This window comes from Daucus carota, chromosome 1, assembly GCF_001625215.2.
Source record: "Daucus carota subsp. sativus chromosome 1, DH1 v3.0, whole genome shotgun sequence".
NCBI classification, from domain to species: Eukaryota; Viridiplantae; Streptophyta; class Magnoliopsida; order Apiales; family Apiaceae; genus Daucus; species Daucus carota.
Genome location: NC_030381.2, coordinates 29802675 through 29825024, shown reverse-complemented (window position 1 = coordinate 29825024; position 22350 = coordinate 29802675). Strand labels below are relative to the sequence as shown.

At 38.7% G+C, this 22350-nt stretch overlaps 2 protein-coding genes across 2 annotated transcripts; both read right to left on the bottom strand.

Moving 5' to 3' along the window:
- Positions 1-5038: 5038 nt before the first annotated feature.
- Positions 5039-7054, bottom strand: LOC135149896 (uncharacterized). The gene is made up of 2 exons (XM_064085844.1): positions 6536-7054; positions 5039-6406 (listed from the first exon to the last, which is right to left on the bottom strand). The coding sequence occupies exons 1-2, from the start codon at positions 7052-7054 to the stop codon at positions 5039-5041; spliced, it is 1887 nt and encodes a 628-aa protein (XP_063941914.1).
- A 7661-nt stretch (positions 7055-14715) lies between these two features.
- On the bottom strand, positions 14716-16587 carry LOC135149893 (uncharacterized). The gene has a single exon (XM_064085833.1). It carries the CDS (start codon positions 16585-16587, stop codon positions 14716-14718), a length of 1872 nt encoding a protein of 623 aa, XP_063941903.1.
- Between the last annotated feature and the right edge of the window lie 5763 nt (positions 16588-22350).

Genomic DNA, 22350 nt, shown 5'->3' with positions numbered 1-22350 from the left:
TAAGTTATACATTCTAACTTAGTTCTAAAATGTGACTCTATGTGCGGCATGTGTGTATGTTAGTGGAAATAATGCATCTCAACTTAGGGCCTTCACTCACTAAAGCTCCTATAGGTTGATAAGATCCTATACTAACTTTGTAAAGTGATGTGACTCAGAGGCCCTGCCTACAATAGCTCCTTAAAGCTAATGCACCAAAGTGACTACTCAGCTTAGACAATTCTGGCACCCTTTGGAGTGTCTTGGCAGAAACAAGTGCTTCCACCTTGGTCATTGGTAAACTACCGACTCCTCTGCATTCTTAAGACCTAAATCTAAGTTGTGCAATTGGTTTGATACCAAGGCCTCACTCAGGCCTCCCTAGGCCTTCATGCCAAGTTGGCACAAATCTGCCTAGCCAGCAGAGTACACTGCTCTGCTTCACCTCACTCATAACTCATTTAATTCATTCAATTAACCATTCCAATGACTTCATAAGCTTCCTAAGACTCTATTATACTTATCAGAAGCAAGGGCCCATGAGGGCCTCACAAATGACATAGGTTAAACCATCCAAAATGCAATTGACCACCAAGTGCCCTGTTCTGAGGTGTACTTGAAAGTGTGTATGTGCACCTATCTAAAGCAATGTTTTTACCACTTTTAAAGCTAATGGAGACTTGTACATACCAAGTCCCAACTCCAGGAGACTCGGGCCTATGAGGGCCTAAGCATGACACCTCCATTTCCCTAGTTTTCTATGGTGCAAAAATCTGCCGCAGTGTGTGCATGTGTCTCCTTCCACCTTAACTCCCATCTTACACCGAGAACCAATCAACCAAGCCACAAATCCTATTCTACACTATACCTATACCTACTGACTATCTTCACCAAGCAAAATACCACACAATTCAGCCCTCTACAAATACAAAACCGAAGCAAATATGGAGCAAAACAGAGCAGATTTTTGATATGTCATTCGTAAGCAATATTTCGGCTTAACAAGCATGTAATTCATGTTATATCTACTGACCACCACTCCAAATCATAGTATACATCTTAATCTAGCATGTTATCACAGAAATCTAAGCATGCATCATGTCAAATACCTCATGCAAACTCTAAATCCAAGTATTTCATTCGGTTTTCACCTATAACAACATGCATCACCAAAAACTCTTATATATAGCTCTAAATCATACTATAACATCAAAATACCAAGCATGCAAGGGCTGATCTCACACCAAAGCTCTTACCAAGGCATCACATGTTTCGAATATGCAAGAAACTAAGCCAGAAATCATGAAATCTTCTTGAGAAACTTCATATGCATTCGGCTCCTAGGAGAGTCATTGCCGAATGTGATGAATCAAATGTGCTTTGGTCAAGAAGAGGTGATTAACCTCACCAAAATCACATCTTGATCATCTCTAGGAGCCACCAAAATAAAGACCCTAAGCTCATAAGAACCAAGGCCTTATTTCGGCTCCAAATCAACATGCAAGGTATAACTAACCTCCAAGATGAAGACACAAGCTTGAATGATGAAGAACTAGCCTTAACAAAGCTTGCAACAATGAAAGAAAATGGTAGAGAGGGGGAGAGAGGCTCAGCCGAGAGATGAGGGAGAGGGAGGAGAGGTGAGTGGAGTGTTTGGAGAAAGTGGGGTGTTAGTGGAGTGTGGTGTGTAGTTTATTTCTTACAAATGTGTGAGTGGAGTTAAGAAATGACATGTCTAACCTTCTAGCATGTGTTGATGAGATTGCATGCAAGGGCTTGTTGGTAAAAGGGAGAGTCAAGGTTGGGGATTGTACGGTCTTACCCTTGGACATAATGTAAGCTTAAAATGCATGCAAGATCCTTCTAGTAATTTGGTAAATATTAAAAGTATTGATTTAAAAGAAAGAATTTTAATAAATAAAGTATGCATCCATAAATCATGAAATTAATATTACAATATATATAAGATCTTAGGAGTTTAATAAAATAGTTTTCAAAAATTTCGGACATAGAATGAATTTAGTAAGAATTATGGCAATTAACGTTCTAATACTCGCATCACACAAATTATAACAATATAAGTACCCTACTTGAAAAAATTACGATTGAAATATTTCACACGTCGATACTTACAAGATAATTTATCGGCTACTCGCACTAATAAATATTAATAGGTTATTAAATCGGTAGCGATAACGATCGCACTACTCATTATTAAATCAAAACCGTCGCAACTAACGAAACCGATTAATCCCGTAGCTAGGTTGGTTCGTCAGCGATCAAATATACACAATTATAATATCTAAAGGTCGAGCAATAATAAATACATCAAATTCACCTAATTGACAATCAAGACAGAAATTCATATACACACATATATCTCCATAACGAAAAGTCATTATATATATATCGAATATTACAGGCGTTACATCCTTCCCCCCTTTAAAAGGATTTCGTCCCCAGAATCTAAGCAAATAACTGAGGATACTTTTCTAACATATCACTTTCTAATTCCCATGTTGATTCTTCAACCTTGGGATTCTTCCACAAAACTCTAACTAAAGAAACTGTCTTATTTCTTAACACCTTATCCTTTCTATCTAAAATGCTAACCGCTTGCTCAATATACGATAAATCATGCTCTATCTCAACCGATTTATTTTCTATGGTGCACTTGGTGTCGGGGTTGAACTTCTTGAGCAATGAAACGTGAAAAACGTTATGGACGTGCTGCATTTGAGGCGGTAGGTCTAGTTCATAAGCCACTTTTCCAATTATGCCCAAAATCTCAAAAGGTCCTACAAATCTTGGACTCAGTTTCCCTTTCTTTCCGAATCTTGCTATTCCTTTCCAAGGTGATACTTTCAACAGAACAGCTTCACCAACTTCAAATTCAACATCTTTCCGGTGCGGGTCGGCATACATTCGTTGTCTGTCTTGGGCTGCGATCAATCTGTTCCGGATCACATCTATCACTTCCTTTGTTTGCTGAATCAGTTCTGGACCAATTATCTTTCTTTGTCCAACTTCGTCCCAGTATAGCGGGGATCTACACTTTCTTCCATAGAGAGCTTCGTATGGGGGCATTCCAATGCTAGCATGATAACTGTTATTGTACGAGAACTCAACCAAGGGTAAATGCTCGTCCCAATTTCCTTTAAAGTCCAAAGCACAAGATCTCAACATGTCTTCTATGGTTTGAATTGTACGTTCGCTTTGTCCGTCCATTTGTGGATGATAAGCGGTACTCATCTTAAGTCGGGTTCCAAAATGTTCTTGAAATTGCTTCCAGAATCTAGAATTAAAATGAGGGTCTCGATCCGACATGATAGATACTGGAACTCCATGTCTTGTGATGATATCTTTCAAATACATATGAATTAATTTGTCCATTGAAAATCTCTCGTTGATCGGCAGAAAATGAGCCAACTTGGTCATTCGATCAATTATTACCCAAATGGCATCATGATTTGATTTCGTCCTTGGCAGTCCAACTATAAAGTCCATTGTAATATATTCCCATTTCCATTCTGGTATCTCTAAAGGTTGAATCAATCCATTTGGCTTCTGATGTTCGGCTTTTACTTTTTGACACGTATAACATTTACTGACCCATTGAGCAATTTCCTTCTTCATGTTTGGCCACCAAAAATTTTTCTTCAGATCCTGATACATCTTTGTACTTCCGGGGTGAATAGAGAATTCTGAATTGTGAGCATCCTTCAAAATTTCGTCCTTCAATTCTTCTACATTTGGTATCCAAATCCTTGATGAAAACCTCAAGATTCCTCGATTATCTTTCTGTGTACAAATTTCTTCTCCGGTTAACTCATTCATCTTCTCATTCATCACTTCCTCTTGATACCTTCTTATCTTCTCCAACAACTCAGGTTCGAAAGTCATGGTACAAATCATCTCGGTAGGTGCATTTGGAGCTCGAATTTCAATTCCCATCTTCTCAAATTCTTGTGATAGTTCTTGAGCCATAGCCAACATATTCAACCATTCCTTGCGACTTAACGCATCTGCTACTACGTTCGCCTTTCCGGGATGATAGCTAATCGTGCAGTCGTAGTCTTTAATCAATTCCAACCATCTTCGCTGTCTCATGTTCAACTCTTTATGCGTAAAAATGTACTTTAAGCTCTTGTGGTCTGTGTAGATTTCACACTTCTCGCCATAAAGATAATGTCTCCAAAGCTTTAAAACAAACACAATCGCTGCCAATTCCAAGTCATGAGTCGGATATTTTTGTTCGTGTGGCTTGAGTTGTCTGGACGCGTAGGCTATCACTTTCCCGTGTTGCATTAAGACACATCCTAATCCTTTGTGCGATGCATCACTGTAGATAACAAAATCCCCTTGGTCATCTGGCAAAGCTAGAACTGGAGCGGTGACTTACTTCTGCTTCAATTCTTGAAAACTCTTCTCACATTTATCGGTCCATTCAAACTTTACATTCTTCCGTGTCAATTTTGTCAACGGTACGGCAATCTTCGAGAAATCTTTTACAAACCTTCGATAATATCCAGCCAGTCCCATAAAACTTCTAACTTCAGTCGGCGTCTTTGGTCTTTCCCAATTAAGCACAGCTTCTATCTTTGCTGGATCCACTCGTATCCCTTCACTACTAACTATATGACCCAAAAATTGAACTTCTCGTAGCCAAAATTCACACTTCGTGAACTTCGCATATAACTTCTCCTTTCTTAAAATCCCTAAAACTATCCTCAGGTGTTCAGCATGTTCCCCTTCAGATTTCGAGTATATTAGAATATCGTCGATGAATACTATGATGAACTTATCTAAATATTTCTTGAATACACGGTTCATCAAATCCATGAAGGCGGCTGGCGCATTTGTCAATCCGAATGCCATAACTAGAAACTCGTAATGTCCGTATCGAGTCCTGAAAGCAGTCTTTGGAATATCTTCGGGTTTAATTTTCAATTGGTGATATCCCGAACGTAGATCGATCTTCGAAAAATAATTTGCTCCCTTGAGTTGATCAAATAAGTCATCAATACGAGGCAAAGGATACTTATTCTTGATCGTTAACTTATTCAATTCTCTGTAGTCTATACACAATCTCATACTTCCGTCCTTCTTTTTCACGAAAAGAACTGGAGCTCCCCACGGAGATACGCTCGGCCTTATAACTCCTTTGTCCAACAGTTCTTGTAATTGCTTGGCCAATTCCTTCATTTCTGTTGGTGCCATTCGATACGGTTGCTTCGAAACTGGTTCCGTGCCGGGTGCTAAGTCGATAAAACTCAATTTGACGGTCCGGTGGCAATCCAGGAAGATCGTTGGGAAATACATCAAGAAATTCATTAACTACGGGAATACTTTCTATACTCGGCGTTTCCTTGGACCTATCAATTACATGAGCTAAATAACCTTCACATCCTTGTCTTAACAGCTTCTTGGCTTCAATTATTGTCAGAAATGTCTTAACTTGCTTTTGTCCTTTAAATTCTACTCTCTTTCCTTGAGGAGACTTAAAGATTATCTTCTTCTTCTTCCAATCTATTTGGGCTCCATTTTCTATTAACCAATCCATTCCTAGTATAACATCAAATTCTCCTAGTCGAAAGGGTTTAAGGGACGCGGGAAAACTAAAGCCGGAAATCCCTATTGTACACCGGGGGGAATTACTACTAACAGATACTTGATCTTGATTACCGACAATAATAGATAAGGGTTCAACTAACGGTTCAATTTCACAATTTAACTTGCCAACAAAAGATTCAGATATGAAAGATCTAGTAGCTCCAGAATCAAATAGCACTTTAGCAGGAATGTTGTTGACAGGAAGCGTACCTGCCACAACCTCAGAACTCTGGACAGCATCCTCAATATTCATGTTAAATGTCCTTGCTTGAGCCGGATATGTAGGAGGAAAAACAGGAGTTACGGGTTCATAAACTGGGGGATGAGGTAGTTGCAGAGTCGAAACAGAAGACGTTGCTCCTTGATTAAAAGGGGTAGCAGCCAATTGCATCAACTTATTAGGCCTAGAAGCTTTACAATCTCTTTGCATGTGACCGGTCTTCCCACACTTGAAACATGTAACAGAAGGCTTCGGGTTTTGACACTCGTTCGCATAATGACCTTTCGAGTTGCACTTGAAACAGACGATATCAGCCTTATTACAATTTCCCGTGTGCTTCTGGTGGCAAAACTTACATTCCGGAGTTGTTTGTTGACTCCTTTGACCACTTGGTCCTTGAATTCTCTTCGGGTTCCTATTGTCGCCTTTCTTGAAACCTCGGGGACCTCCTTGATTCTGAAATCCCATCTTCCTAAAGTTCTTTCCACTTTGGCTCCCTTGCGTCGAGCCTTCACCTTTATTCCCAAACTTCCTCTTCTTGTTGTCCTTCTCCTTTTGATTCTGATCACTTTCTCCTTCAATCACCATTGCCTTCTGGACTACTTCAGCATATGTGACTAATTCAAAAGCAGCCACTCTGCTTCGTAGCCAAGGCTTCAATCCTTGTTGGAATCTCTTTGCTCTTTTCTCGTCCGTGTCCAGATAATCTCCCACGAACCTTGCCAACTCCGTAAATTTCTTCTCATATTCTCCCACAGTCATTTCTTCTTGCTTCAATTCAAAGAACTTTAACTCCATCCGAGTTCGCATATACCTCGGGAAATACTTGTCTAGGAAAATCTTCTTGAATCTATCCCAAGCAATAACCTCACCTTCTTCCAAAGCACAAGCTGATTCCCACCAGTAGTTTGCTTCGTCTTTCAGAAAATACGACGCATATTCAACCTTTTTCTCTTCGGGTACAACAGCCAACGTGAAGGCTTTCTCCATTTCCTTAAGCCAGGACTGAGCTTCAACAGGGTCTTGAGTTCCTCGGAACTCGGGTGGTTTCACAGCTTGAAAAGATTTAAAGGTAGTAGGTGTTGGGGGAGGTGCTTGTTGTCGCTGGAGTTGTTGTTGAAGTAATTGTTGTTGTTGAGCAAGTGTAACAGATTGCTGGTGTAGAAGTTGCATAAGTTGGGCCAAGTAGGGCGGTTCTTCAGGATTTTCATTGTTGGTATTGCGGGTTCTTCGAGGAGGCATGATTCTGAAAGTAGGTTAGAAATGGTTTATTCACAGTTTAATATATGTTCACAAGGTATACAAGCATGGTATATTGAAAACTTTTAGGCATGATGAGTCCAAATAAGGTTTATCATGGCAAAGTTCTATCTAAGCATGGCATATACAAGGCTATATAATAACGAAATGATATGAATAGTCAAAGTGCGAAATTAACATCAAATTGAAATAAAGTGCAAGTCAAAGTACCAACGGAAATAAAGTACGAATAAGTCTTCCCGAAACAATCCGGGGTACAAAGTACGAGTAGAAAGTCAAAGTGCGAATAACATGATAATGAGGTAAGTAGACTAAGAGATAGTCTAGGTGGATGACGAGGCCGGTGGAGTGACAAGGGGCCTATGGAGACTGGTAATCACATGGCGGAGCTCATCAGTAATGGCGGTCAAGATGAGACAACTCTCACGCTCACGGTAGGGTGGAGTAGCTGCCAAACGCTCCGCAGCCATACGAATGATGTCCTCAAGCCTAGCAATCAAACGGGGACGGTCGGTGGTGCCATCAGAGTCCTCGCGGTACAGCTGGTTGATCCTATCCTGAAGAATCCTGTTCTGACCCTCAAGTTGGTTGGTAAGTCTCACCATCTGCTCGTAAAGAGGGAATGGTATAGTAGCCGGAAATCCAGGACTAGCCGAAGACGATGCCTGTCAACAGTTATATACATATATATAGAGTTATACTAAAAAGGGTGAAAATCCTATAAGATTCTAGCGCCCCAAGTCCCACATGATCTAAGTTCTTCCTATTCTCTAAATCCTATCTTATGTTTTATTTTTCCTATGTTGTTCAGTGACTCAAACCTGTCGCTCTGATACCAAGCTGTCACGGACCCACAATATTAATTACTAATGCATGCATAAACGATAATATTTAAACTACAAAGTTATAGTACTTAGAACCAATTATCTAAACCCACCATCCCGGAATCACCAGGAATGAGTATGAACAACGTCTACAATATTACAACCCAAATTAAAGTCTAAGTCTTTACTACAAGTTTTAAAATCCCAAAAGTTTAAAGATAGAAATTGGGGAACTACAAGTTCCCAACCTGCTCCGTCATACGGCGATAAGCAACCCCAGAGGTAGACTTACGGGCGGTCTGCTTGATACGTACCATTCTCGGGTATATGAGCATGAGGCTCAGCAAGTGAAAATGATCCATATCAGTTCATAATGTACAACAATAATATGTGCAAGAAATCAATAATGTAAGCGACAAGATATAATCACAAGTAAAGGTTAGAACTACGAAAGAATCAATGCCACAAGATAATATTCATTTGGAATTGGAAATAAACACGAAGCACGAGCATTGTAGGGTGATCAGCCACACCAAGCTCCGAACCACATAAAGTGATTCAACCAGGGAGGATCCTCAGCACACATTGGCCATAAACAGACATCAGGCTCCCCGCTACTGATGCTGCAAACACTGACTGGCGCCAAAGTCAAAAATAAATTTTATCTAATTCCATTCTAAGGGTCAATTCAATTCAATTCAATTTCCAAAAAGGGTCTTGATCAAAGACAAATTATTAAGAAGGGTATTTTCGAAATACAAGTGGTCTTTTCAAGTTAAAGGAGGGTTTCCAAATAATCGATGTGAATCAAAGAACTATTGGAGTGTAATCATGTGGGTATAAGTTTCATTATGAGAAAAGGGAATGTTTCAAAGGGTTAGAAATATCTTAGAATTTACAAGGTTTGACAAAAGAATGAATATCGGGTGACTCAATTCTAATTAAGCAGCAACTAGGTAGTTATAGGGTACGCAATTATCCAATCAATTATATAAGAGAGTTTCATTCACAAAGTATACAAAAGGTAAGATGATTCACTTGCCTGAACTACGCTTACTAAACCTTTGCACTGGTGCTTCTAGAGTTTCCTTTCCTGGCCTCCTACTTGCACCTATAATTAGTAATATCCTTGTCATTACAATGCTAACTACCCTTGCGCGAATAAATACACACACACACACACACACACATATATATATATATATATACATATATGTATATATATATCATATACACACAGACTCAAGTAACATATATATCAAGTAATGCATATAACACGTAAGGCATGGCATTTTATTGTTATTACTAAATAGACATCAATTACACCTAAGTGACCTAAGCAATTAATCAAGTAGCACATAAGGTCTTAGCTCTATACCTCCTAATTACACTTTACTGACCTCAAATAAACCAAATAAGAGTAAGGCCTACTTGGGCCTCACTATACAAGACTCATAAACAAGGTGCATTCTAATTGACTTACTAATATGCTTACCTTGGCGACACTTGTGTACCTTGGTAAAAATGATGCATCTAAACTAAGTGCATTGATTTAATCTAACTCTCACTATCTAGTATGACTTAATTCTAACTCAAGGACTCATTATTAGGTCAAGGCCCTACTGATGACACTCCCATAAGTTATACATTCTAACTTAGTTCTAAAATGTGACTCTATGTGCGGCATGTGTGTATGTTAGTGGAAATAATGCATCTCAACTTAGGGCCTTCACTCACTAAAGCTCCTATAGGTTGATAAGATCCTATACTAACTTTTTAAAGTGATGTGACTCAGAGGCCCTGCCTACAAAAGCTCCTTAAAGCTAATGCACCAAAGTGACTACTCAACTTAGACAATTCTGGCACCCCTTGGAGTGTCTTGGCAGAAACAAGTGCTTCCACCTTGGGCATTGGTAAATTACCGACTCCTCTGGATTCTTAAGACCTAAATCTAAGTTGTGCAATTGGTTTGATACCAAGGCCTCACTCAGGCCTCCCTAGGCCTTCATGCCAAGTTGGCACAAATCTGCCTAGCCAGCAGAGTACACTGCTCTGCTTCACCTCACTCATAACTCACTTAATTCATTCAATTAACCATTCCAATGACTTCATAAGCTTCCTAAGACTCTATTATACTTATCAGAAGCAAGGGCCCATGAGGGCCTCACCAATGACATAGGTTAAACCATCCAAAAATGCAATTGACCACCAAGTGCCCTGTTCTGAGGTGTACTTGAAAGTGTGTGTGTGCACCTATCTAAAACAATGTTTTTACCACTTTTAAAGCTACTGGAGACTTGTACATACCAAGTCCCAACTCCAGGAGACTCGGGCCTATGAGGGCCTAAGCATGACACCTCCATTTCCCTAGTTTTCTATGGTGCAAAAATCTGCCGCAGTGTGTGCATGTGTCTCCTTCCACCTTAACTCCCATCTTACACCGAGAACCAATCAACCAAGCCACAAATCCTATTCTACACTATACCTATACCTACTGACTATCTTCACCAAGCAAAATACCACACAATTCTGCCCTCTACAAATACAAAACCGAAGCAAATATGGAGCAAAACAGAGCAGATTTTTGATATGTCATTCCTAAGCAATATTTCGGCTTAACAAGCATGTAATTCATGTTATATCTACTGACCACCACTCCAAATTATAGTATACATCTTAATCTAGCATGTTATCACAGAAATCTAAGCATGCATCATGTCAAATACCTCATGCAAACTCTAAATCCAAGTATTTCATTCGGTTTTCACCTATAACAACATTCATCACCAAAAACTCTTATATATAGCTCTAAATCATACTATAACATCAAAATACCAAGCATGCAAGGGCTGATCTCACACCAAAACTCTTACCAAGGCATCACATGTTTCGAATATGCAAGAAACTAAGCTAGAAATCATGAAATCTTCTTGAGAAACTTCATATGCATTCGGCTCCTAGGAGAGTCATTGCCGAATGTGATGAATCAAATGTGCTTTGGTCAAGAAGAGGTGATTAACCTCACCAAAATCACATCTTGATCATCTCTAGAAGCCACCAAAATAAAGACCCTAAGCTCATAAGAACCAAGGCCTTATTTCGGCTCCAAATCAACATGCAAGGTATAACTAACCTCCAAGATGAAGACACAAGCTTGAATGATGAAGAACTAGCCTTAACAAAGCTTGCAACAATGAAAGAAAATGATAGAGAGGGGGAGAGAGGCTCAGCCGAGAGATGAGGGAGAGAGAGGCGAGGTGAGTGGAGTGTTTGGAGAAAGTGGGGTGTTAGTGGAGTGTGGTGTGTAGTTTATTTCTTACAAATGTGTGAGTGGAGTTAAGAAATGACATGTCTAACCTTCTAGCATGTGTTGATGAGATTGCATGCAAGGGCTTGTTGGTAAAAGGGAGAGTCAAGGTTGGGGATTGTACGGTCTTACCCTTGGACATAATGTAAGCTTAAAATGCATGCAAGGTCCTTCTAGTAATTTGGTAAATATTAAAAGTATTGATTTAAAAGAAAGAGTTTTAATAAATAAAGTATGCATCCATAAATCATGAAATTAATATCACAATATATATAAGATTTTAGGAGTTTAATAAAATAGTTTTCAAAAATTTCGGACATAGAATGAATTTAGTAAGAATTATGGCAATTAACGTTCTAATACTCGCACCACACAAATTATAACAATATAAGTACCTTACTTGAAAAAATTACGATCGAAATATTTCACACGTCGATACTTACAAGATAATTTATCGGCTACTCGCACTAATAAATATTAATAGGTTATTAAATCGGTAGCGATAACGATCACACTACTCATTATTAAATCAAAACCGTCATAACTAACGAAACCGATTAATCGCGTACCTAGGTTGGTTCGTCAGCGATCAAATATACACAATTATAATATCTAAAGGTCGAGCAATAATAAATACGTCAAATTCACCTAATTGACAATCAAGACAGAAATTCATATACACACATATATCTCCACAACGAAAAGTCATTATATATATCGAATATTACAGGCGTTACATCCTTCCCCCCTTAAAAGGATTCTGTCCCCAGAATCTAAGCAAATAACTGAGGATACTTTTCTAACATATCACTTTCTAATTCCCATGTTGATTCTTCAACCTTGGGATTCTTCCACAAAACTCTAACTAAAGAAACTGTCTTATTTCTTAACACCTTATCCTTTCTATCTAAAATGCTAACCGGTTGCTCAATATACGATAAATCATGCTCTATCTCAACCGATTCATTTTCTACGGTGCACTTGGTATCGCGGTTGAACTTCTTGAGCAATGAAACGTGAAAAACGTTATGGACGTGCTGCATTTGAGGCGGTAGGTCTAGTTCATAAGCCACTTTTCCAATTCTACCCAAAATCTCAAAAGGTCCTACAAATCTTGGACTCAGTTTCCCTTTCTTTCCGAATCTTGCTATTCCTTTCCAAGGTGATACTTTCAACAGAACAGCTTCACCAACTTCAAATTCAACATCTTTCCGGTGCGGGTCGGCATACTTTCGTTGTCTGTCTTGGGCTGCGATCAATCTGTTCCGGATCACATCTATCGCTTCCTTTGTTTGCTGAATCAGTTCTGGACCAATTATCTTTCTTTGTCCAACTTCGTCCCAATATAGCGGGGATCTACACTTTCTTCCAGAGAGAGCTTCGTATGGGGGCATTCCAATGCTAGCATGATAACTGTTATTGTACGAGAACTCAACCAAGGGTAAATGCTCATCCCAATTTCCTTTAAAGTCCAAAGCACAAGATCTCAACATGTCTTCTATGGTTTGAATTGTACGTTCACTTAGTCCGTCCGTTTGTGGATGATAAGCGGTACTCATCTTAAGTCGGGTTCCCAAATGTTCTTGAAATTGCTTCCAGAATCTAGAATTAAAACGAGGGTCTCGATCTGACATGATAGATACTGGAACTCCATGTCTTGTGATGATCTCTTTCAAATACATATGAATTAATTTGTCCATTGAAAATCTCTCGTTGATCGGCAGAAAATGAGCCGACTTGGTCATTCGATCAATTATTACCCAAATGGCATCATGATTTGATTTCATCCTTGGCAGTCCAACTGTAAAGTCCATTGTAATATGCTCCCATTTCCATTCTGGTATCTCTAAAGGTTGAATCAATCCACTTGGCTTCTGATGTTCGGCTTTTACTTTTTGACACGTATAACATTTACTGACGCATTGAGCAATTTCCTTCTTCATGTTTGGCCACCAAAAATTTTTCTTCAGATCCTGATACATCTTTGTACTTCCGGGGTGAATAGAGAATTCTGAATTGTGAGCATCCTTCAAAATTTCGTCCTTCAATTCTTCTACATTTGGTATCCAAATCCTTGATGAAAACCTCAAGATTCCTCGATTATCTTTCTGTGTACAAATTTCTTCTCCAGTTAACTCATTCATCTTCTCATTCATCACATCCTCTTGATACCTTCTTATCTTCTCCAACAACTCAGGTTCGAAAGTCATGGTACAAATCATCTCGGTAGGTGCATTTGGAGCTCGAATTTCAATTCCCATCTTCTCAAATTCTTGTGATAGTTCTTGAGCCATAGCCAACATATTCAACCGTTCCTTGCGACTTAACGCATCTGCTACTACGTTCGCTTTTCCGAGATGATAGCTAATCGTGCAGTCGTAGTCTTTAATCAATTCCAACCATCTTCGCTGTCTCATGTTCAACTCTTTCTGCGTAAAAATGTACTTTAAGCTCTTGTGGTCTGTGTAGATTTCACACTTCTCGCCATAAAGATAATGTCTCCAAAGATTTAAAGCAAACACAATCGCTGCCAATTCCAAGTCGCGAGTCGGATATTTTTGTTCGTGTGGCTTGAGTTGTCTGGACGCGTAGGCTATCACTTTCCCGTGTTGCATTAAGACACATCCTAATCCTTTGTGCGATGCATCACTGTAGATAACAAAATCCCCTTGGTCATCTGGCAAAGCTAGAACTGGAGCGGTGACTTACTTCTGCTTCAATTCTTGAAAACTCTTCTCACATTTATCGGTCCATTCAAACTTTACATTCTTCCGTGTCAATTTTGTCAACGGTACGACAATCTTCGAGAAATCTTTTACAAACCTTCGATAATATCCAGCCAGTCCCATAAAACTTCTAACTTCAGTCGGCGTCTTTGGTCTTTCCCAATTAAGCACAGCTTCTATCTTTGCTGGATCCACTCGTATCCCTTCACTACTAACTATATGACCCAAAAATTGAACTTCTCGTAGCCAAAATTCACACTTCGTGAACTTCGCATATAACTTCTCCTTTCGTAAAATCCCTAAAGCTATCCTCAGGTGTTCAGCATGTTCCCCTTCAGATTTCGAGTATATTAGAATATCGTCGATGAATACTATGACGAACTTATCTAAATATTTCTTGAATACACGGTTCATCAAATCCATGAAGGCGGCTAGCGCATTTGTCAATCCGAATGCCATAACTAGAAACTCGTAATGTCCGTATCAAAACCTGAAAGCAGTCTTTGGAATATCTTCGGGTTTAATTTTCAATTGGTGATATCCCGAACGCAGATCGATCTTCGAAAAATAATTTGCTCCCTTGAGTTGATCAAATAAGTCATCAATACGAGGCAAAGGATACTTATTCTTCATCATTAACTTATTCAATTCTCTGTAGTCTATACACAATCTCTTACTTCCGTCCTTCTTTTTCACGAAAAGAACTGGAGCTCCCCACGGAGATACGCTCGGCCTTATAACTCCTTTGTCCAACAGTTCTTGTAATTGCTTGGCCAATTCCTTCATTTATGTTGGTGCCATTCGATACGGTTGCTTCGAAACTGGTTCCGTGCCGGGTGCTAAGTCGATAGAAAACTCAATTTGACGGTCCGGTGGCAATCCAGGAAGATCGTTGGGAAATACATCAAGAAATTCATTAACTACGGGAATACTTTCTATACTCGGCGTTTCCTTGGACCTATCAATTACATGAGCTAAATAACCTTCACATCCTTGTCTTAACAGCTTCTTGGCTTCAATTATTGTCAGAAATGTCTTAACTTGATTTTGTCCTTTAAATTCTACTCTCTTTCCTTGAGGAGACTTAAGGATTATCTTCTTCTTCTTGAAATCTATTTGGGCTCCATTTTCTGTTAACCAATCCATTCCTAGTATAACATCAAATTCTCCTAGTCGAAAGGGTTTAAGGGACACGGGAAAACTAAAGCCGGAAATCCCTATTGTACACCGGGGGTAATTACTACTAACAGATACTTGATCTTGATTAGCGACAATAATAGATAAGGGTTCAACTAACGGTTCAATTTCACAATTTAACTTGCCAACAAAAGATTCAGATATGAAAGATATAGTAGCTCCAGAATCAAATAGCACTTTAGCAGGAATGTTGTTGACAGGAAGCGTACCTGCCACAACCTCAGAACTGTGGACAGCATCCTCAATATTCATGTTAAATGTCCTTGCTTGAGCCGGATATGTAGGAGGAAAAACAGGAGTTACGGGTTCATAAACTGGGGGATGAGGTAGTTGCAGAGTCGAGACAGAAGACGTTGTTCCTTGATTAAAAGGGGTAGCAGCCAATTGCATCAACTTATTAGGCCTAGAAGCTTTACAATCTCTTTGCATGAGACCGGTCTTCCCACACTTGAAAAATGTAACAGAAGGCTTCGGGTTTTGACACTCGTTCGCATAATGACCTTTCGAGTTGCACTTGAAACAGACGATATCAGCCTTATTACAATTTCCTGTGTGCTTCTGGTGGCAAAACTTACATTCCGGAGTTGTTTGTTGACTCCTTTGACCACTTGGTCCTTGAATTCTCTTCGGGTTCCTATTGTCGCCTTTCTTGAAACCTCGGGGACCTCCTTGATTCTGAAATCCCATCTTCCTAAAGTTCGTTCCACTTTGGCTCCCTTGCGTCGAGCCTTCACCTTTATTCCCAAACTTCCTCTTCTTGTTGTCCTTCTCCTTTTGATTCTGATCACTTTCTCCTTCAATCACCATTGCCTTCTGGACTACTTCAGCATATGTGACTAATTCAAAAGCAACCACTCTTCTCCGTAGCCAAGGCTTCAATCCTTGTTGGAATCTCTTTGCTCTTTTCTCGTCCGTGTCCACATAATCTCCCACGAACCTTGCCAACTCCGTAAATTTCTTCTCATATTCTCCCACAGTCATTTCTTCTTGCTTCAATTCAAAGAACTTTAACTCCATCTGAGTTTGCATATACCTCGGGAAATACTTGTCTAGGAAAATCTTCTTGAATCTATCCCAAGCAATAACCTCACCTTCTTCCAAAGCACGGGCTGATTCCCACCAGTAGTTTGCTTCGTCTTTCAGAAAATACGACGCATATTCAACCTTTTTCTCTTCGGGTACAACAGCCAACGTGAAGGCTTTCTCCATTTCCTTAAGCCAGGACTGAGCTTCAACAGGGTCTTGAGTTCCTCGGAACTCGGATGGTTTCACAGCTTGAAAAGATTTAAAGGTAGTAGGTGTTGGGGGAGGTGCTTGTTGTCGCTGGAGTTGTTGTTGAAGTAATTGTTGTTGTTGAGCAAGTGTAACAGATTGCTGGTGTAGAAGTTGCATAAGTTGGGCCAAGTTGGGCGGTTCTTCAGGATTTTCATTGTTGGTATTGCAGGTTCTTCGAGGAGTCATGATTCTGAAAGTAGGTTAGAAATGGTTTATTCACAGTTTAATATATGTTCACAAGGTATACAAGCATGGTATATCGAAAACTTTTAGGCATGATGAGTCCAAATAAGGTTTATCATGGCAAAGTTCTATCTAAGCATGGCATATACAAGGCTATATAATAACGAAATGATATGAATAGTCAAAGTGCGAAATTAACATCAAATTGAAATAAAGTGCAAGTCAAAGTACCAACGGAAATAAAGTACGAATAAGTCTTCCCGAAACAATCCGGGGTACAAAGTACGAGTAGAAAGTCAAAGTGCGAATAACATGATAATGAGGTAAGTAGACTAAGAGATAGTCTAGGTGGATGACGAGGCCGGTGGAGTGACAGGGGGCCTACGGAGACTGGTAATCACATGGAGGAGCTCATCAGTAATGGCGGTCAAGATGAGACAACTCTCACGCTCACGGTAGGGTGGAGTAGCTGCCAAACGCTCCCCAGCCATACGAATGATGTCCTCAAGCCTAGCAATCAAACGGGGACGGTCGGTGGTGCCATCAGAGTCCTCGCGGTACAGCTGGTCGATCCTATCCCGAAGAATCCTGTTCTGACCCTCAAGTTGGTTGGTAAGTCTCACCATCTGCTCGTAAAGAGGGAATGGTATAGTAGCCGGAAATCCAGGACTAGCCGAAGACGATGCCTGTCAACAGTTATATACATATATATAGAGTTATACTAAAAAGGGTGAAAATCCTATAAGATTCTAGCGCCCCAAGTCCCACATGATCTAAGTTCTTCCTATTCTCTAAATCCTATCTTATGTTTTATTTTTCCTATGTTGTTCAGTGACTCAAACCTGTCGCTCTAATACCAAGCTGTCACGGACCCACAATATTAATTACTAAAGCATGCATAAACGATAATATTTAAACTACAAAGTTATAGTACTTAGAACCAATTATCTAGACCCACCATCCCGGAATCACCAGGAATGAGTATGAACAACGTCTACAATATTACAACCCAAATTAAAGTCTAAGTCTTTACTACAAGTTTTAAAATCCCAAAAGTTTAAAGATAGAAATTGGGGAACTACAAGTTCCCAACCTACTCCGTCATACGGCGATAAGCAACCCCAGAGGTAGACTTACGGGTGGTCTGCTTGATACGTACCATTCTCGGTTTTCACTGAAGAATTAAAGAAACACAATGTATATGAGCATGAGGCTCAGCAAGTGAAAATGATCCATATCAGTTCATAATGTACAACAATAATATGTGCAAGAAATCAATAATGTAAGCGACAAGATATAATCACAAGTAAAGGTTAGAACTATGAAAGAATCAATGCCACAAAATAATATTCATTTGGAATTGGTAATAAACACGACGCACGAGCATTGGAGGGTGATCAGCCACACCAAGCTCCGAACCACATAAAGTGATTCAACCAGGGAGGATCCTCGGCACACATTGGCCATAAACAGACATCAGGCTCCTCGCTATTGATGCCGCAAACACTGACTGTCGCCACAGTCAAAAATAAATCTTATCCAATTCCATTCTAAGGGTCAATTCAATTCAATTCAATTTCCAAAAAGGGTCTTGATCAAAGACAAATTATTAAGAAGGGTATTTTCGAAATACAAGTGGTCTTTTCAAGTTAAAGGAGGGTTTCCAAATAATCGATGTGAATCAAAGAACTATTGGAGTGTAATCATGTGGGTATAAGTTTCATTATGAGAAAAGGGAATGTTTCAAAGGGTTAGAAATATCTTAGAATTTACAAGGTTTGACAAAAGAATGAATATCGGGTGACTCAATTCTAATTAAGCAGCAACTAGGTAGTTATAGGGTACGCAATTATCCAATCAATTATATAAGAGAGTTTCATTCACAACGTATACAAAAGGTAAGATGATTCACTTTCCTGAAATATGCTTACTAAACCTTTGCACTGGTGCTTCTAGAGTTTCCTTTCCTGGCCTCCTACTTGCACCTATAATTAGTAATATCCTTGTCATTACAATGCTAACTACCCTTGCGCGAATAAATATACACACACACACACACACACACACACACACACATATATATATATATATATATATATATACATATATGTATATATATCATATACACACAGACTCAAGTAACATATATATCAAGTAATGCATATAACACGTAAGGCATGGCATTTTATTGTTATTACTAAATAGACATCAATTACACCTAAGTGACCTAAGCAATTAATCAAGTAGCACATAAGGTCTTAGCTCTATACCTCCTAATTACACTTTACTGACCTCAAATAAACCAAATAAGAGTAAGGCCTACTTGGGCCTCACTATACAAGACTCATAAACAAGGTGCATTCTAATTGACTTACTAATATGCTTACCTTGGCGACACTTGTGTACCTTGGTAAAAATGATGCATCTAAACTAAGTGCATTGATTTAATCTAACTCTCACTATCTAGTATGACTTAATTCTAACTCAAGGACTCATTATTAGGTCAAGGCCCTACTGATGACACTCCCATAAGTTATACATTCTAACTTAGTTCTAAAATGTGACCCTATGTGTGGCATGTGTGTATGTTAGTGGAAATAATGCATCTCAACTTAGGGCCTTCACTCACTAAATCTCCTATAGGTTGATATGATCCTATACTAACTTTTTAAAGTGATGTGACTCAGAGGCCCTTCCTACAATAGCTCCTTAAAGCTAATGCACCAAAGTGACTACTCAGCTTAGACAATTCTGGCACCCCTTGGAGTGTCTTGGCAGAAACAAGTGCTTCCACCTTTGGCATTGGTAAACTACCGACTCCTCTGGATTCTTAAGACCTAAATCTAGGTTGTGCAATTGGTTTGATACCAAGGCCTCACGCAGGCCTCCCTAGGCCTTCATGCCAAGTTGGCACAAATCTGCCTAGCCAGCAGAGTACACTGCTCTGCTTCACCTCACTCATAACTCACTTAATTCATTCAATTAACCATTCCAATGAATTCATAAGCTTCCTAAGACTCTATTATACTTATCAGAAGCAAGGGCCCATGAGGGCCTCACCAATGACATAGGTTAAACCATCCAAAAATGCAATTGACCACCAAGTGCCCTGTTCTGAGGTGTACTTGAAAGTGTGTGTGTGCACCTATCTAAAATAATGTTTTTACCACTTTTAAAGCTACTGGAGACTTGTACATACCAAGTCCCAACTCCAGGAGACTCGGGCCTATGAGGGCCTAAGCATGACACCTCCATTTCCCTAGTTTTCTATGGTGCAAAAATCTGCCGCAGTGTGTGCATGTGTCTCCTTCCACCTTAACTCCCATCTTACACCAAGAACCAATCAACCAAGCCACAAATCCTATTCTACACTATACCTATACCTACTGACTATCTTCACCAAGCAAAATAACACACAATTCAGCCCTCTACAAATACAAAACCGAAGCAAATATGGAGCAAAACAGAGCAGATTTTTGATATGTCATTCCTAAGCAATATTTCGGCTTAACAAGCATGTAATTCATGTTATATCTACTGACCACCACTCCAAATCATAGTATACATCTTAATCTAGCATGTTATCACAGAAATCTAAGCATGCATCATGTAAAATACCTCATGCAAACTCTAAATCCAAGTATTTCATTCGGTTTTCACCTATAACAACATGCATCACCAAAAACTCTTATATATAGCTCTAAATCATACTATAACATCAAAATACCAAGCATGCAAGGGCTGATCTCACACCAAAACTCTTACCAAGGCATCACATGTTTCGAATATGCAAGAAACTAAGCTAGAAATCATGAAATCTTCTTGAGAAACTTCATATGCATTCGGCTCCTAGGAGAGTCATTGCCGAATGTGATGAATCAAATGTGCTTTGGTCAAGAAGAGGTGATTAACATCACCAAAATCACATCTTGATCATCTCTAGGAGCCACCAAAATAAAGACCCTAAGTTCATAAGAACCAAGGCCTTATTTCAGCTCCAAATCAACATGCAAGGTATAACTAACCTCCAAGATGAAGACATAAGCTTGAATGATGAAGAACTAGCCTTAACAAAGCTTGCAACAATGAAAGAAACTGGTAGAAAGGGGGAGAGAGGCTCAGCCGAGAGATGAGGGAGAGAGAGGAGAGGTGAGTGGAGTGTTTGGAGAAAGTGGGGTGTTAGTGGAGTGTGGTGTGTAGTTTATTTCTTACAAATGTGTGAGTGGAGTTAAGAAATGACATGTCTAACCTTCTAGCATGTGTTGATGAGATTGCATGCAAGGGCTTGTTGGTAAAAGGGAGAGTCAAGGTTGGGGATTGTACGGTCTTACCCTTGGACATAATGTAAGCTTAAAATGCATGCAAGGTCCTTCTAGTAATTTGGTAAATATTAAAAGTATTGATTTAAAAGAAAGAGTTTTAATAAATAAAGTATGCATCCATAAATCATGAAATTAATATCACAATATATATAAGATTTTAGGAGTTTAATAAAATAGTTTTCAAAAATTTCGGACATAGAATGAATTTAGTAAGAATTATGGCAATTAACGTTCTAATACTCGCATCACACAAATTATAACAATATAAGTACCTTACTTGAAAAAATTACGATTGAAATATTTCACACGGCGATACTTACAAGATAATTTATCGGCTACTCGCACTAATAAATATTACTAGGTTATTAAATCGGTAGCGATAACGATCACACTACTCATTATTAAATCAAAACCGTCACTGCTAACGAAACCGATTAATCGCGTAGCTAGGTTGGTTCGTCAGCGATCAAATATACACAATTATAATATCTAAAGGTCGAGCAATAATAAATACGTCAAATTCACCTAATTGACAATCAAGACAGAAATTCATATACACACATATATCACCACAACGAAAAGTCATTATATATATATCGAATATTACAGGCGTTACAATTTAATAAATCATAAAATTTTTTAAATCTAAATTTCACGAAATTCAGATAATCACATTTAATCAAATCACGAATCATATCAATTCATATAATCATACAGGTGCTATTATAATTCACGGAATCAATTAAATAATAAAAATTAAATTTATATCGAATAAACTCGAAAAGTAGCCGAATCGAATATTAAAACTAGAAATATTATTATTCACATATTTCTAAAATTCATAAAATTCCCGATTGTTACATTCTATGTGTTAGAAGATTTTTGATTCACTGTTGCAAGTCACTAGAAGAAGCTCATTCATATGATCATGCCTCAGTGATTAGTAAATTCTTTAGCAAATTCAGGAACTCAGAAGATACAATGATTCTATTTTTACTTACTCCAAAGATTCCCGTTCAATCAAAGTTAAATGAAAAATTACTTGCTGACAAAGATTTCAGAAGACTGTGACCTGCTCTTAAAGATTAAATATGGAGGATATTCATTTTAGTTAGACACAGATGAACCAGACAGTACATTTGTGTGTCAGCTACGATAAATGAATGTCCTACATTGAAGACAGAAGGTCACTTGATTTAAAAGAAAGCCAAAGGCAAAGATTTCGTGTCAATATGACTATCCGTGAAAGAGATATGATTATTTGATTATTTATTCTGCACACTCTAAAATTATTTAATTGAGTAAATTATTTATTAAGAATTAATTTAGTTTATAAAATATTTAGTTAAATAATTAAAGTGGAAAATATAATAATTAAATTAATTGTAGTGAAGAAATATGAAAGAAATAGCTAGGAATGACTATTCAAGCCTACAAAGCAATA